At 49.2% G+C, this 16,145-nt stretch overlaps 6 protein-coding genes across 6 annotated transcripts; 2 read left to right on the top strand and 4 right to left on the bottom strand.

Moving 5' to 3' along the window:
• Nucleotides 1-112: 112 nt before the first annotated feature.
• Nucleotides 113-2,208, bottom strand: J3458_009097 (uncharacterized protein). The gene has a single exon (XM_007816719.2). The coding sequence runs from the start codon at nucleotides 2,060-2,062 to the stop codon at nucleotides 623-625; it is 1,440 nt and encodes a 479-aa protein (XP_007814910.1). The 5' UTR covers nucleotides 2,063-2,208; the 3' UTR covers nucleotides 113-622.
• A 1,510-nt stretch (nucleotides 2,209-3,718) lies between these two features.
• Nucleotides 3,719-5,382, bottom strand: J3458_009096 (uncharacterized protein). The gene is made up of 2 exons (XM_066119573.1): nucleotides 5,037-5,382; nucleotides 3,719-4,969 (listed from the first exon to the last, which is right to left on the bottom strand). Exons 1-2 carry the CDS (start codon nucleotides 5,115-5,117, stop codon nucleotides 4,109-4,111), a joined length of 942 nt encoding a protein of 313 aa, XP_065975368.1. The 5' UTR covers nucleotides 5,118-5,382; the 3' UTR covers nucleotides 3,719-4,108.
• Nucleotides 5,383-5,720: 338 nt separating this feature from the next.
• MDL1_1 (ATP-binding cassette permease mdl1) lies at nucleotides 5,721-8,630 on the bottom strand. Its single transcript, XM_007816717.2, has one exon. It carries the CDS (start codon nucleotides 8,490-8,492, stop codon nucleotides 6,105-6,107), a length of 2,388 nt encoding a protein of 795 aa, XP_007814908.2. The 5' UTR covers nucleotides 8,493-8,630; the 3' UTR covers nucleotides 5,721-6,104.
• A 208-nt stretch (nucleotides 8,631-8,838) lies between these two features.
• On the bottom strand, nucleotides 8,839-11,026 carry J3458_009094 (uncharacterized protein). The gene is made up of 4 exons (XM_007816716.2): nucleotides 10,451-11,026; nucleotides 10,290-10,381; nucleotides 9,989-10,189; nucleotides 8,839-9,937 (listed from the first exon to the last, which is right to left on the bottom strand). Exons 1-4 carry the CDS (start codon nucleotides 10,546-10,548, stop codon nucleotides 9,174-9,176), a joined length of 1,155 nt encoding a protein of 384 aa, XP_007814907.2. The 5' UTR covers nucleotides 10,549-11,026; the 3' UTR covers nucleotides 8,839-9,173.
• Nucleotides 11,027-11,076: 50 nt separating this feature from the next.
• Nucleotides 11,077-12,289, top strand: clc1_1 (Clathrin light chain). Its single transcript, XM_007816715.2, has 3 exons — nucleotides 11,077-11,259; nucleotides 11,328-11,539; nucleotides 11,592-12,289. Exons 1-3 carry the CDS (start codon nucleotides 11,217-11,219, stop codon nucleotides 12,048-12,050), a joined length of 714 nt encoding a protein of 237 aa, XP_007814906.2. The 5' UTR covers nucleotides 11,077-11,216; the 3' UTR covers nucleotides 12,051-12,289.
• Nucleotides 12,290-13,113: 824 nt separating this feature from the next.
• On the top strand, nucleotides 13,114-16,031 carry J3458_009092 (uncharacterized protein). The gene has a single exon (XM_007816713.2). It carries the CDS (start codon nucleotides 13,235-13,237, stop codon nucleotides 15,941-15,943), a length of 2,709 nt encoding a protein of 902 aa, XP_007814904.2. The 5' UTR covers nucleotides 13,114-13,234; the 3' UTR covers nucleotides 15,944-16,031.
• The last annotated feature ends 114 nt before the right edge of the window (nucleotides 16,032-16,145 follow it).

Genomic DNA, 16,145 nt, shown 5'->3' with positions numbered 1-16,145 from the left:
TCAAGAACTATGGCGTGAGGTGCTTGGACATGTTATGCCTGGTTCTTCTTTAACTAGGTACATACTTAGGTTACCTGGTTAGTAGTCATGCTTCTCTTCACCAATGCAGGATGCCAACCAGCAAAAAAAACAAGACGAACATCGCACACCCCGCATTTGATACTACTCTACTGCCAGCTTAGGTCCGGCATGTTCCGGGTGGACCAATGTGCCAAGTTTCGTGACCCGCCGTGTAACTAGTAACTGCATCTTGGCAAACGGATCCTTTGATGGTTCTGCTTAATAAGTCGTGTAACCAAATGTGAACAACATTGAACCCTTTTGCCAGACAACCGAATTTTTTTTGAATGATTTTGGCTTTCATCGTGATTCATCTGCCCCTCTAATATTCACCAGCCTCCGACCCAGGTTCGACCAAGGATTAGGCACATCGGTCAGTACATACAAATGTTCAAACGTTTGCGGTTTCATCAACGACATAAAGTTCATGATAAACCAGTAACACCATGTATTCCCAGTACCGATCAAAACCTCGACCCTGGGGGATCGACCTCGACACGTGGCGGGTCTCCCTTGGCTTCTGCTCTTGCCCTGTACGTCGTCTGACGATACCCAGCACCGCTTAAATATCTTTCTTATATGCATGTTCAGGTTTATGTGTTGTCTCGTAGTCGATATGAACATACGCCCGCTCAACATCCGGAAGGCTTTCCAACTTGAACTGAAGCTCCTCAGCGGTGTCATGAGTTTCCAGCAGCGTACCGGCAGGGTTCATGACAATGTCTACCTCGGCAATCAGTCGTGGACCAGAGTGGTAGACACGTACGGTGTCGATGCCTTGCACAGCAGGCGAATGCGTGAGGCACACGTAAGTGATGAGTTGTTGCATGTCAACAGATGCGACGACGCCTACCAACAACATAAATTCGTTAAATGCAGTTCGGAGCCAGACCCACGAGATCAGGACTGATAGCAAGATGGCGCCCATTGGGTCAATCCACCATTGAAGTTTGGCACCACCGACAGATGTCAGGATACCAAATCCGTTGACCAAGAGATCGTTCCGATGGTCTTGCCACAAGATGTTGACCTGACTATACTTGTTTTTAAGAGACCAGCAGTACAAAAACAGAGAAAACTTGGTAAGGAAGGCAGCACAGACAGAAATGACGGATGGCAAATGGAATTTCTTGCTTGAATTCGATTGACTGAGCTCTTGAGCGGCAAACGCGATGATAATGAGAGACACCGACGTCATGAGGAAACAGAAAATGATGTTGCCAACTGTTTCAAGTCTGGCTTTGCCCGCTGGGAAACGGCGGGGGTCAACTCGTTTGATTGCGCGGTTGGAGAAAATAAGAGTGAGCGTGCTGAGCGGATCGAATATGGCATCTGCCATGGTTGTGAACAAAGACAAAGACCCAGAAGAGATGGCGGCGTATAGCTGCAGCCCGGTGAGAATGACGTTGGCGGCAAGAGATCCATATATTGCGATGCGGAACTTGACCTGGTCGTCGCCTTGCTCTTGACGGGCTTCGGCGCGGTGTTCCTCCACGGACTTGAGCATGCGTTCGATGGCTGCGTTCTGATTCTCGTAAAAGCTACGGACTTTTCGAGCATTATGTTTTGGGCCAGGCTGTGCACTGTTGATGGAAGATCCCTTGGCGGACGGACCGCATATTCGCGACCCACCTCTCTTGCGAGAAGAATTAGCCTTGATTTGATCCAAATCTGATTCCGTCTTGTAGGAACATGAGAGCCCATATGGATCGCTCTCGATGTTAAGACGTGGCAGCCTTGAATTTGGACCGGCGGTCATCTGGCTCTCCACGTCTGTGGCGTGAGATGGGTGCCTCTCAAAGGCATCTTGCTCTTGGCCAGGAGGTGCAACGGGCTCTATGGAAGTACTAGCGGCACGATGCTGTTCATGATGGTGGTGGTAATGATGCTGGCTTTGGCGCGCGGGCGAGTGAGTGCCACTTCCGCTGCTGGGGGACGAAAGCTGTTGGAGGTGAAAGATGGATGGATGGTGAGTGATGGTATTGCTGCCGTCTGGCGTCATATTGAGAGTCTTGAGGGTCGCCCTCAGCCCCGGGCCATAAGGTGAAATATTATATATGACACCAAAGAGGAGGAAAATGGGAAAGAGGGGAGTGGGTGCGTCCTCTGGAAGTGGCGACGACAGGATACTTATGGAGGTGCGAAAAGGGCTGCTGATGTCTGGTGTCTTGGAAAGAGCGTGTGGTGTTAGGTAGGTAGTTAGGTAGGTGACTACCTAGGTAAGTAGACATGTAAACCTTGGAAAGCAACCAGTCGACTACTTGGCTGAACACCCGCGGCAAAGGCACAAATCTCTCGAGCATCAGTCAATAAATCAAAAAGGTGAGCACTAATTTTGGTATTGCGGCACTCGGATTGACTAGTTCAGTACCAGCAATAGGTCTGGTGGACTATCAAGGATGCTCGAGTGGCAGTCACCACCTCCCTAGGGAGATGACGAATTACAGCGAAGATCCCAATGCGAGCCGACTCAGACACGCCTCCTCTATAACTGCCTCCTTACCTAGGTACTTAAGTAGGCAATTAGACCACTTGTTAACACACTGCAGCATCTGAACTCTGGACGAATCTCATCGACGGGACCCGGGGGTCCAACTTCCTGGGTGCTGGTTCTTTCCAGCAAGCCAATTGGTGGGTACTGCTTACATGGCTGCGCTAACAAATGCTAGAGTTGTCGTTATTCACTTGCGTCACAACAGGAAGGTGGGCAATAGGCAAAAACCAACTGCCAACCTTTGTTGAGGTTTTAGCAATCATATCCCTGCCCAAGTACCTAACTCGATGTGCCCGCCGTTGAAGTCCACTTTATTTCACATCGTTGATTGATCAACTCTTTTGGTTGAGCAGGCAGTACATAACTAGTCCGGTGCTATCAAGCCTGATCCTCGGTCTCTGCCACACCGCCCACAATTCCCCTTCCCTAAAGAGTCTGGTCTGGTCTGGTTGGCAGCTGTTTGTCCAAGGCGTGACAGGGGGGGCCGTGCTATTCGTGCTACCAACCCTAACTATTCGTGCTAATGCCCCACCTTATTTTTAGGCCTACACCCTAACCTACCACGCCCCGCCATATAATTTCACATGCATTGCCCTAGTAATAAGAGAGTTATTACGAAATACGATTCAAGACGCAACGACAATAAAGACTTATAATACGGTCGCGAGCGCGGTTAGGAAACGCTATAAATCGCACATAAACTCGATCAACAGGTAGACAAGCCACGAAGTAAGCAGTAGTATTAGGGTCGCTGGAAATTGAGGAAATTATCCCTTAAACACAGCCGAAAGAGCCGCAGCTTTAATGGATAACCCCTTGGGAGCCCGGGCAGCGCCCACGGCGGCAGCGGAATAATTAACGGCCCGTGAATGTGTACACATTCATTAAAAACACCGGAAATCGCGTTTTTAAGCGATTTGTGCCCTGCCGGTGCTCGCCCGAGCTCGTGTTATTGAAAAAATGATACCAGCTTTTAAATACTACTAATTGAATTTTTAAAAAGCGGGCGCGACCATGTGGGTGTATGCGAAAATGTATGGTGGGGTGTGGGCAGCTGACCACTAGGCTAAATCGAGCGGTAGTAGCACGAATAGCTAGGGTTGGTAGCACGAATAGCACGACCCGACAGGGGAGGCCTCTCATCTGAACATGACAACACACAGCGTCGTGGATTGCCCCCGAAAAAGCTTAACCATCTCCTGTGTTTACCTGTCTTGGTACAGTTGGGTATGATTGAGGTGGAGTTTCCCCAGCAGTGCATGTATGCATGTATGTGAATCTCACCCAATTGTATAACCTTTCCGTGCTAAGTCAGGTAAGGGACGAGTCTTTGAATTAAACACCGAAATATTGTATATAGCTATAGTACCCAAGTACAAAATAGTTTAATACATTTCAAATCTTATTGCGGATTCTCTTTTGTGATAATTAAATTTGGCCCACGAATTGCAAACAAGCGATGATTGGTAAGCTTTGTTCGGCGAGTATGGGTTTCCACTTGATAGTATCTATTATTACACCAGACAGTTTTGCTCTCGCGTTACCGCTGCCCAACTAGAGCTTTGCTTCGCGAGGTTCAGCCATCCCCGCGGATGCGGGACATCGCTCTAAGATCCATTCGATAACGTCATTTGTGAACTCATCTTTGCAGTGGTCCGCATGAAGCTGGTGATACGCTCCATGATATGACTTTGTCGTCTTGTCGTCGACGCTGTGTTGCTGTTCCATGAATCTAAGCGCAGCATCGTAGCTGCATGCCCGATCTTCTGTCCCGTGAGTTAGGAGTACGCCCTTGACGTGCTTGCCAAGCTGAACTTGACCAGATGATAGCAGAGCTGTCCGATCAAGGAGTGAAGCTAGACCTTCAAGAGTCCCAGTATCATGGCAAAGAGGATCATCTCGCACTGCCTGAACAACGGTCTCGTCCCTACTAAGGTACTCTGGTGGCACGACGTGTTTCAGCTGCTGCTTGGGTAGAAGGCGACCTATGAGGCGACCGACGAGTATCTTGATGCTACTGGGCTCCTCCCCTACCGGGAATCCAACAAAGGGACATTCGAGAATCCATCCTCGGACTTGGTCAACCAGTTCAGCATATTGTGAATCCACGGCAAGGGTCAACACCTCGCCGCCACCCATAGAATGACCCATGACGAAAACCGGCGATGCGGCCGCATCATCCTTGGCAGGGAGCTTGTCCCTTATAAAGGCAGCAACATCGGCGATGACCTGCGAGGTCGGTCCAGTAAGGCCCTTCTGAGCAGGCTTGGCGACACTACGCCCCCAACCGCGCTGGTCCCAGCCAAATACCTGAATACCCTTCTCAGCAAGCTTTGGGAAAAAATCGTTGTAGCGGTTAATATGCTCGCTGAAGCCATGTACGAAGATCAACTTGGCCCTTATGGGCCCAGCTGGCTGAGAATTGATGAGCTTGGTCAGCATCCTGAGGGCAGAATCAACGGCACAAGTGAATCCTGCGTACCGTCCATGTTTTAGAGTAGAAGCTGGCATCGCCATGCTTGAATTGGCCCTCAGATACCGTGAACATGTTTTGACTTGCCATCTAGAGTTCTTCGCGTTGAATAGCTATAACTGTATAGGTCCGGGACAGGGCTCTACTCGAGAGAGGCGCTCAAGACTCTTTGATCCCTCAGGAGACGCTAGAATACAGGACGACAGTGAAGATTCATACAAGAAGGCATACCAAAATTGGAGGCACAGGCACCATAAATGGCGGAATTGACAATTGACAAGCGACGTTCACCGACACGAGTGCAGATTGATGGCTGGGGCAGCATCAAAGGGGAGGGAAGTGGCGCGCAGAGACGCTAGTGGACAGCAGAGTTGGCATGTGACAAAACATGATGTCGCGGGTTGCAGCATGTCTGTGCGGTGCTGCGTGTGGATGGCCACTGGTGCACGCTACCGGCATCGAACTAAATATTAGAGACATGGAATCAATGTGCCTGGCATTACTTTAGTCAATCATGTCTGATTCCTCTCACGAACAGGCCCCTTGCGTCCGCTGAATAGTTACTGGAGTCTTTTTTATGTCACCGCACACATGTGCAAACTAACACCAGCCAGGCTGTAACAGGCGCCGCAGGCCAATGGCGTTTGCTGCAAACACTGTGCTTAAATAAGGCTAGTGACGAAATCATGAATGTGGATTTTTTTCTTGTATTTTGCTACATTATAAATAGCTCTTGTCTACGGAGTAGTTGTCCCCTCATATTGCTATATACAAAAGAAAAGGTACTGATACTTCATCCTTCTTCTCTGCTCCTACACGCCGGTATGCAATCCCTCCAAAGTGCGAGTGGAGTTTATCGAGATGTCTGTCTGTATGCGCCTTCCAACCCCGGCCAACCGACCAGACCCTACTCGAAATAAAATACAATGTGCCCGAAACGGACCAGCTCAACAACCGCTCAAATGTACGCGGTAATTCACCCAACTTGCTGCAAAGATCGCCAAGCAAACCATAAGCCGGGATGTGTAGTTTGCTTATCCGGGCCTCGGTGGCCACATCCCCGAACCGAGTCATTGCTTACCGACGTTGCTGCACCCCTTTCTCTTCTCGTTCTTGTTGGTCTTTGCGCTCCTTTCCTGGTTCTTCATGAAAGTCTTCTTCGCGTGCTAGGTCATCCTCTATTTCCTCTGCCTCAGTGATCCCCGGGCCAGAATTAGATGGTCGCTTCTCTGGAATCTCGCCGCCGCTCATCTGCCATTCCATCAATTTGCTGAATGCGCTATGCTTATCTGCAGCAAGTTGGCTGTAGCTTCCAATCTCTGCCACCTTGCCTTCGTTATTGAGAACAATGATTTGGTCCGATCTCTTAATTGTCGACAGTCGATGTGCAATGGATATAGTTGTGTTGTGGCCACGCAACAGTCCGGCTAGAGCTTCATTAACGAGCGTCTCTGACTCTGCGTCCAAAGCCGACGTAGCTTCATCAAGAATGAGGATATCCGGGTCCTTGAGCAAAGCTCGAGCAATTGCAATACGCTGCTTTTGTCCACCAGACAATTGTGATCCTCTAGCCCCCACTTGGGTTTCCAGGCCATCGGGAAGGTCGCTGATAAAGTTGCAATTGGCTCTTCGTGCAGCTGCAATAATCTCCATTCGGCTTGCACTCGGCTTGCCATATGCAATATTCTCAGCAATCGTGCCAGAAAACAGTACCGGTTCCTGTGACACCATCCCAATCCGCCGTCTTAAAGATTTGACATTCATGGTTGATACGTCGACTCCGTTGATGGTGATTGACCCAGATGTTGGATTATAAAACCTGAGCAGTAGTGAAGCAACCGTGGATTTACCACCGCCCGAGGGCCCTACCACACAGACGTTGCTCCCTGATGGAATCTCAAAGTTCAATCCGTTGAAGATCTTGACTGCCGGTCGCGTGGGGTAGGCGAAGCTGACATCACTGAACTTGATGGGGCCTTGTGCAGACTTGACTCGAACGCCAACCGTTTGGTGAATACCTGGACGACGATCCTGGAGCTCAAAAAGCCTGCTCGCCGCTCCAACTCCCTTCATGAGTTCTGAATAGAACCCTGAAAGTCCAAAGAGACTTGAGCCAGCGAAAGCAGTGTACATCATGAACGAAGTAAGGTCGCCTAGAGACATGGCGCCCGAACGAACAAAACTGCCTCCAACAATCAGCATGGCCAGGATGGTCATGTTGCCAGCCCAACCGGTTGAAGCGAAAAAAGTGGCGGCGATTAGAGATTCCTTTTTCCCAAGGGCGAATATTCTTCTGATTTGTTTGTTGTAACGGCCAACCTCTTGAACTTCGCCGACAAAGGCTTGGCTTGTTTTAATATTTCCAAGACGCTCTTCCGCGATTTTGGTGAGAGTACCCAAGTTCTTTTGGATTGTCCTGCTAATATTACGAATTGCACGGCCGTAAAGGACGGCGCCCACTGCTATGGGCGGAAACATTAGAAGAAGCAATCCAGTCAGCTTGGGGCTTGTCCAGACCATGATGGCGAAACCAGCGCCACCGCTAAACAATGCTCGGAGACCGTCGCTCAGATTTTGCGTTACCGACTTGCCGACAATGACAGTGTCCGAGCTGAGTCGTGATATGAGATCTCCGACTCGGTTCGCATCAAAAAATTCCGCATCCTGCACGTACGTGCGCCTGTACAACTGCGATCGCAATCTGGCAACGACCCGCTCACCAACGATTCGGAGCAGAATAACCCTGCCAAAATTCGCCATCGCGCCTAAGGTAAGGATGGCACCAAGGCCGATAAAGAATTGATTCAGAGTAAGGCCAAACAAACGTATATCGTCAACATCGCCCTTTGTGGCAAGATCCAAGATGCGGCCCACAGAGAAGGGAATAGACATTGTGACACTAGAAGATATCACGAGGAAACAGAAGGCTAGCCCAAGCCATCGGATCTCTGGCCGGGCGACCTTTATGAGCCTCCATATCTCCCCAAGCCCAGCCTTGCTTTGAGATTTCCCTTCTTTGGACAGTCTCGCTGATAAATTTACCTCAGCAGCCTTGGCCGCCTTGTCACTTTTTTTGAAATCGTCCTCGTCCTCGTCGCGGGGCTCCTCTTGAATTTCGCCCCTGTTGGAAACGCCCGAATCGCTATTCGTCTTGCGCTGATTTTGCTGAAGGATGAGCCGCGTGGACGAAAAGAGGCGGATACGTGAAGATGGGCTCTGGAAGTGACGGAATACCACATGGTGAGTGTGCGGCTTGGGGTTCGAGGCTGCGTACGTTTGTTTGGTTCGTGGGCCAAACATCGTCGATGAGAATTGTGGCAGTACATGCCTATGCAAAGGCGTTGAATGAATGAATCTCAATTGAGGAGAGTGTGAACTGAATCTAGCATGGCCAACAGAGGCGTCAAAGATTTCTCCAAGGTTGAGTCGTGGCGGCACTGCGCGCCGCACCACGCCCGACACCATGTTGAGAAAAGCGCAGCTCAAGTAGCTTGGTACTGGAGCATTATAGGTACCAGCTGCCGGTCGCTGTATTGAGTGGTGATAACTCTGACAGAGACGAGGAGAAGGGCAAACTGGCACCTCAGGATGCCGTCATTTTCGCGGGATTTGGGGATGGCCGGGGTTGGAAGATTAACCTGAACGCCGAAAATTAAAGTGGGGGTCATTGAGATCCTCCTGGCCCAAAACATCCTAGTTAGCAACCCAGCCGCACCTGCACATCGTAGCATGTGGCTCATTTGTAAAAAGGTCGGCCTCGGATCGGACCTACAGCATTAAACCGCCGAGAGTGAAGAGGTGTTTGATCATTGTTGCAAAAGCCTATCAATTGACTTATTTTATAGCCATTATAGGAGCAGATTGTCGCACGAACAAATGCTCCATGCCGAAATTGGCATCATCTCGTCCATCTTGCTTCTTAATTGCTTACCTACCTCACTCTTATTACGTACCTAAGTACCTACCTACCTAGGTGCCTACCTAAGTACGAAATTCTTTTTTGACCCATCAAATGTGCAGAAATGTTCTCATTTAGTGCGAGATATCGAAAATGTCCAAGGCAGTAGTGTAGTTCAAACTTGACTGTACAAAATCCGGGCAACCCTGAGCACTGCTTAATCCTCAGGCCATAACCATGATCCACGCTCACGTCTCGGTGCTATCCTTCAACATTTCGGCTACCTCAGGTTCGATACCATCATCGCCTCCGAAGTCAGGGAAGTCTTCCGAATCATCTACCCGCCGTCTCTTCTTCGAACCGTTTGTTGAAACAGGTATTGACTGAAATGAGTGTGTTGAGTCTTGTTCTGTAGAGGACAAAATGTTCGCCGTCTCGGATGCCTCGACCGGTTCATCCGCGTCCTCATCTTCCATCTGAGGTGGAGTGAGAGCCTCCATCTCTGGCCTGTCTAGTTCGTTGTGAGGGCTTCCAGTGTCACCCTCTCCCGGCTGACCATTGCTCTCGGTAGGTCCCAAGGCTCGCATGATCGCGACCTCTACCTGCTGCTTTTTGTCTTCAATCTCCGCTTTCCTCTTGAGTAACTCGCCAGCTGCACTTTTGTCGGCCTCTAGAGCAGATCGACTTTCATCCAACAGCTTCTCCAAACCCAATACCAAATGTTCGCGGGCTTTCACGCACTCTGCGACGGCGCTTTCTGCGTTTGCTAGTGTTTTGAGCAGACCATTTAGACGGGCTGCATACACTGGAGCGGACGGTACTGCGACATTTGGGTCCATTTGTTTATCATATTCCTGGTTTGCAGAAGAGATCGTAGTCTGCAACGGCCCGCTAAGTTTAACCGTCTTCTGATGGGCTGCGATCAAAGGGCTGAACTCGGATGGCACAGAAGAACTTCCGAACGGCGAACCGGAGAAACCAGATTTTGGAGCCCCGCGAGCTTTGTCAAGTTCTGTCTGAGTGTTAGTGAAGGCAAGAAGCAATGGTGAGTATAGGTACGTACCGTCAAGGCGAGACTCGATGGCCCTCTGAATCGGTGCCTCGAAGATAGATCTGTCTTTCCAGACATCGATCACGCGCCGAAGTTTCGCCTGGATCTCTGCAGGCGCGCCCTTGTATGCTATAGAGGAGGCTTCGGCGACGATAGGCGAGAATGCTATAACGAAATCTTCCTTGTGACGTATTCTTGATTGTTGAACCACCTCTGTAGAACGAACCATGTCAGTGGGCCGCTGCGTTCGCATTTGATTACGCAGTCATATACACATGTATACGACACAGAAGGATCACCAGGAGCTGCTTACCGTTCGCGAGATACACCAAACTTAATCGCTTTGTGCTGGAAGAATCTTTCAGGCGTTGCATCCAAAGCTGTACGGTGCGGTCTGCATGACGTCTAGGAATAGGAGCCAACATCAGTGAGATGTTGCGCACAAAGTATAGACGTTATAAAAAAAATCTTTACCTGTGGAACATGATCCATTGGGCAGCGGTAGCGATGCTGTCGTGACTCTCATTGAGTGATGACAGCCGCGCCAGAACCGAGTCATCGTTGTACGCCATGCTTTCGAGCTGCGATCGCCGACAACGCGAGCGAGACGGAAGATCTACTTGCTAAGGAATCCAGGTATGATCTGCGTAATTCGACGGAGAGTGATCCAGGTAAAGTCGTGGAATGCTTTACAATGCGATCGAGGTGAATGTTACTACGGTGAAGTACTCTCGTGCTTTGAAGGTTTTCCCCAGGTAGACTTCGAGGCGATGATTGTTGGAGGTGTCCTTGCTCTATGGCGTTCTCAATGATATTCAATGTGTAGCCCAGCCGATCGCCCTAGAGGATGAAATAGTATTTTTTGCTAATAGCCCAGTTTTGCACGGTCCCCTAAGTGCTGATGTTCAGAGCTGATGTGGGCCAGAGGTTAGAGCTTTTGCATCAACCGAGAATCACAAACATGCAAGGGGCAAATCGCCCGTTGGAGTCCTGGTGCTCAAATGCAAAGCCCCATGATATGCAATATCCGGAGCGGTGGGTTCTTCCTTGGCCCACCGCCCGGCAGAATGCTGCCCCTTTGACGCTTCATGCCAGGTAGATGGGCACTTGGATGATCATAGCGAGCTGTGGAGAGCGCATTTGTCACTCCAATACTGCGATCGTAAAGTGGGAGTAATTCTCACAAAACAACACAACAGGAGCTTGTGTCAAGCAAATAGGCATTCTTCATAACTACACGATGGCAGATCGATTCCCGTCCCTAGACGACTTCGATTCCGGAGGTTTGTAATCTATTGGCTCAACTTCGATCACCCTCATCTACAATTTTACTGACTTGTCTGTTACAAAGCGCAAACCGAAATCAAAAATCCTTCCGCTGAGCCATCGGCCGACGACTTTCTTGCCAGGGAACGGGCTTTATTGGGAGACGACGCTGAGCAGTTCGCGACTAGTGAGGATGCCGTAGCTTTTGCAGAACCAAGCGGTGACCTCCTGGATCAGGATAACGTTGGCGAGTCAACCTTCGAATCTCAGTTTCCCGACCTTGCTAGTCCCTCTGCAGTATGAACAAGACAACTAGTTCCAATAGGTGCCGCGCTAATATGCTGAGCAGGGCACTACTGGTCCACCTGGAAGTACCTCTATCACTGGACCATCCATTAGTTATAATTCAGGTTACCAGTCTCATGTAGGCGATGAGGAGGAGCCGGAGGTTATCAAGCAGTGGAGAGAGCAGCGTGACGCACAAATTGCCAAACGAGCTGAACAGTTTGCTGCCCAGCGTGAGGAGACTATAGAAGAAGCGCAGCAGAACATTGACGATTTCTACGAGAATTACAACAGTAAGAAAGAAAAAGGAATTGCACAGACAAGGAAGGACGCCGAGCAATTTCTCGCCAAGCGCGAAGATACAGTTTCAGGCGGCACAAGTTGGGATCGCATTGCAAAGCTCGTGGATATAAGTGGCAAGAGCACCAAAGGGGGTGCAACTGGGTCCGGCAAGGAGCGCTTCCGCGAAATTTTGACAAGCCTACGAAAAGATGAGAAGGCGCCTGCAGCTACGGGATATTGAACACGGAAGTGCGATGTGACAGCATGCATGAAATCTTTTTACTCTCAAATGCACCAGTGGGCTACGAGATGCATTATCATTAATTTTATTGTCAAATGCAGCCCTTTCCGTGTAATTTAGAGGAGCTATGAAGTGGGCGGACTCAAGTACTCAAAACAACACTGATCTGCAATTGATAGGAGCTGGACGTTAACATGTCTTCCTACTATATTCGAAATCATGAAGTTGAGCAAGTAAAGTGCGCGTAATATTTTATCTGGGTTCGTCTATCGAACGGCGTACTAATAGAAAAGGTGGTACATGATCTCTGGACTAGCGCAAAATTGAATGCCCAGTTGCGCTCCGTATGTTTAATCTTTGCCGAACCAGGTGTTGTGGCCCGTAATCTTGCGTCCAGCAGCGTACATAGTGGCTAGATGGAATTAGCTGCGCGTTCAAAGCTGCTTTATTATGCTTGTACGAACCTCCGAATCCTCCCCAAAGGACAATAAGGTAGGGAGTCATATACCAACGGCTACGAGTGCCCTGTATGTAGTCAGCCAAATGATGACATGGTTGAGCCGGGCGATCCTCAATCGAAACATACAATCAACCAAAGACGGGTATGGGCCTTATATGCCTGCTGGTAGAATCGCTGATGCTGAGGCACCTTGTTCTTGGCGTCGACCAGACTGCATCTTGGTTAGCTAATGATTCCGTAAAGGCTGTCGTGAAAACTCCAAAACGAAGTCACAATTGACATGGGTGAATCCGAAAGGGTCGCGGCAGATAAGTATCGTTGCGAACGGATGGCTTACCCCATCTTGAAGAAATGTGCTCAAGTTCGTGTGAGGTTTGGGGGGAAGGGCAATCGTTGAAGCGGAGTGCTTGTGCTGTGACCGAGGATGTGGAAAGGCTCGCATTTAGAAATGAGGCCATTGTAATTGGGGTCAGCTGTTGATGACTCAGCAAAGGCTTCCTTTGAGGTCGTGCCGAGACACGTGCCGCTTCTGGGAAAGTACTTGCTTGGCGCTAAACTGCAAAGAGAGCTGCGGTTGGTGCCATCCTACAAAGTTGGTGGCAGCAATAATATCGCAACACTCGTTGCTCATCAACGAAGCGTAGCAGCCTTTGATAAAGCTACTGTGACCAAGTCCAATGAGTAGCCTGGGGTCATAGCTGCAACTGCATGAGGCGCATTGGGAATGCGAAGGTCGAGGCTGACTCTTCGTCATTCGCCAGTTGGTGTGCCATGGCCCCCAGCGGCGATAACCCATTTCCAACATTACTCCGTTCGATCCTTTACGAAAGATCTCACTGCTCTAGTATGGTCTTCTGTTACATCGAAAACGGTTTCTGCATTGAGTAGAGCTCCCGTCACTCGAAGAGGAACGCTCATATCAATATCGAGTTCGCCGAGCTATTCACTCGCCTGCCAGTTCAGTCGCTTGTTAGGCTCGTCAAGATGGAAGTTAGGAGGCAGGGTAGGGCAGGCTCCTATATGCCATGCGGCAATTCTGGCTACGGAAGGTCAATCGAGCCAAGCGGGGTCATCAGGACGAACCGTTCTCCAAGATTTTGAGATGGCTTTTCAAGCAAATGATTCACGGTCATGGGAAAATTGTGCCTTGTCGGTTCGTCGAAATCATGGCTGCGATGGGGTATGGGAGCTTTTTGGGTATATTCAAAACAATGGACTTTTACAGATGCTGGCCAACCATGACACACAGCGCCTTCGAGACGAAATTATTACCGCTGCCCTGCATCTCGACTCACGACTCATGGTCCTCGTCAATAGCGCACACGAACTCCTCAATAGCACCAAATTTCGATGGCCAGATTTATACATGAAAATTGTCTATCATATGCTCGACCACGAGCAATATGATAGAAGTATTCGGTGGCACCTTCAACTTGCGCCAACGTTTCCACCATCGACAGAGGTCTTTGGTGCCTTATTCTCAAACTTTGTTGTCGACCAATCACCGGTGATGCAAAGCAATTTAACAGCACTGTACGTTTCCAGCACAGAGAAACAATTATATGATCATATAGTTCCTGTGCTCTATGCGGCCGGTCTTTCAAAACTTGCACGAGTATGGAGGAAAAAGCTACTCGTATTTCAAGACTTTCCAAGGACGAGCAAATCCAAACCGTTTCTTCGATTTCTTGCCCGATTTTATCCGACAATCAATTTGACTGCGGAGGAACGAGAGATCGCAGGATTTGCAGCCAGTGCTTTCGACACGAACCCTTCGATTCCAGCAAATAATGATTCAGAGTTAAGCAGGGGACAATACAGTGATGCAATCGTGGCTCGATGGTTTGCTAGCACATGGACTTCGGTTGAGTTTGCCATTAATCTGGCGCAGAGACTGGGTCTCCGCGCCATAGGGCCAAGATCACTCCAATCCCTCGCACTGCGAGAGTCCGACTCACAGGCGATGGCATCACGTATTGCGCAAATCGAAAAACTCGATATTACCATTTCAAATCAGGTCTATTGCAAGGCACTGATTTTCTTTGCTAAACACGGGGAAGATGCACTCTTAGCGAGTCTTTTGGCTTGTGATGTCCACCCAGATGAGTTTGATGACATTGAAACCCGCCAAATGCTAATGGCTTCTTCTGTGCGGGAACAGAATTGGCAAATGGAAAGGTTACTTCAGGGTATCGAGTGGGCAATCGAATATGATCCTGCAACTCGCAGACTCCACACACTTCTTAACTGCGAACTGTCAAAGCGGGGTGAACTTGATAGAGCAAGACATGTTCTCGAGCGTATGGAAGCATTAAAGGTCAACATGGGTCAAGAAAGCGCCTTGCAGCTTCTGGAAAGAACCTTTCGAGGTCTGGGTAAACACCCTAAGGGACGGAAACGCCAAACAAGAGATGGTTCAAGCAAGGATTTCGAGGCTCTTCTGAATAGAGCCCTCGACGTTACCCGTCGTGTTGCTTTACATGACGTTGCTATACCCTTGAAGTTCTGGAGCTTGTTGTTTTATAATCTTGGTCGTTTGGGTCGTTTTGCTGAACTGGAACAATTATCTCTGGAAGTAGTTCAGCTTTATACACCACCATTCGGCGGCTTGATACCAATTCATGGCGATGATATGCCGCAAACCGAGAGCAAAACAGGCAAAGAAGTCGGTATGGTGCCGTGCCAATTCATATCTCCAATGCGGGATAAGAGCAATATTAGCCGTTGTTCACCAAAAGATGATCAGCCACTTAGTGGTGCCAAGGCAAGTTTTGAGCTGCGAAATGGGCAACAGCCAGGAAGCGAAGATCCGTCGAATGTCAATCAAAAACTTGCTTCTATTCCTGTTTTGAACGTTGGAAGCACTCGAGGCGATACTAGAATCGGGGACGGACTTGGCCCTGCATCAGTCAAGGGAGATTTGAAGGAGTATATCCCCGCAGACTTACCTTTTAGCCATCGGAAACATCCAATACAGAGGTTATTCAGTACACACCTCCAGCGATCCATTGTTAGATGGGGCTTCGATCAAACGTTGAAGTCGAAGCCAAGTTCGGTGGCACTCGTTGGTTCGCCTTCGACTGGAGTCTCAGCATTCGATGTAGCTAGTGGTGTACGGCTATTAGCGTTATTACGAGATCAAGGCGTTCTAATCGATTCGCAAGTTCTCCGAACAACGATTGTGGCGAGGATTGCTCTAGGACAAGTTCCAGGTCGTCAAAGGCATAGATCCCGAGACAGGCATGAGCTGTCAGTAGAGCACATGAAAGCATTGTTTGATGAGGCGTGGGGATCTGAAATTCTTCCCAGTCCTTCCGAAATAACACGACAGATTGAACATCAGAAGCCTAGGCTGTGGAGCAGATACTCCAAGCTATTCGGTCAGTCATTTGACAAGGGCCAAAAGGAAGGCGACCAGCGGGGTCAACTTTGACGAAACTGTAGTATATGTTGTGTGCATACACGAACGTACTTTGTGTATCTGTAATATATATAATAGCCTTTTCCAAGAGACTAAACTACCACAACTCTGGTCGCTCCCATAGCCACAAATTTTGGTGACACGCCTATGTATACACTTCTATTAATACATTTATTTGTTAAATCAGTGCCAGGTCAACCCGGTACCAAGTCCG

The sequence above is a fragment of the Metarhizium acridum genome (genome assembly GCF_019434415.1).
Source record: "Metarhizium acridum strain ARSEF 324 chromosome Unknown scaffold_141, whole genome shotgun sequence".
Classification (NCBI taxonomy): domain Eukaryota; kingdom Fungi; phylum Ascomycota; class Sordariomycetes; order Hypocreales; family Clavicipitaceae; genus Metarhizium; species Metarhizium acridum.
This window is presented reverse-complemented; position numbering and strand designations above follow the sequence as displayed.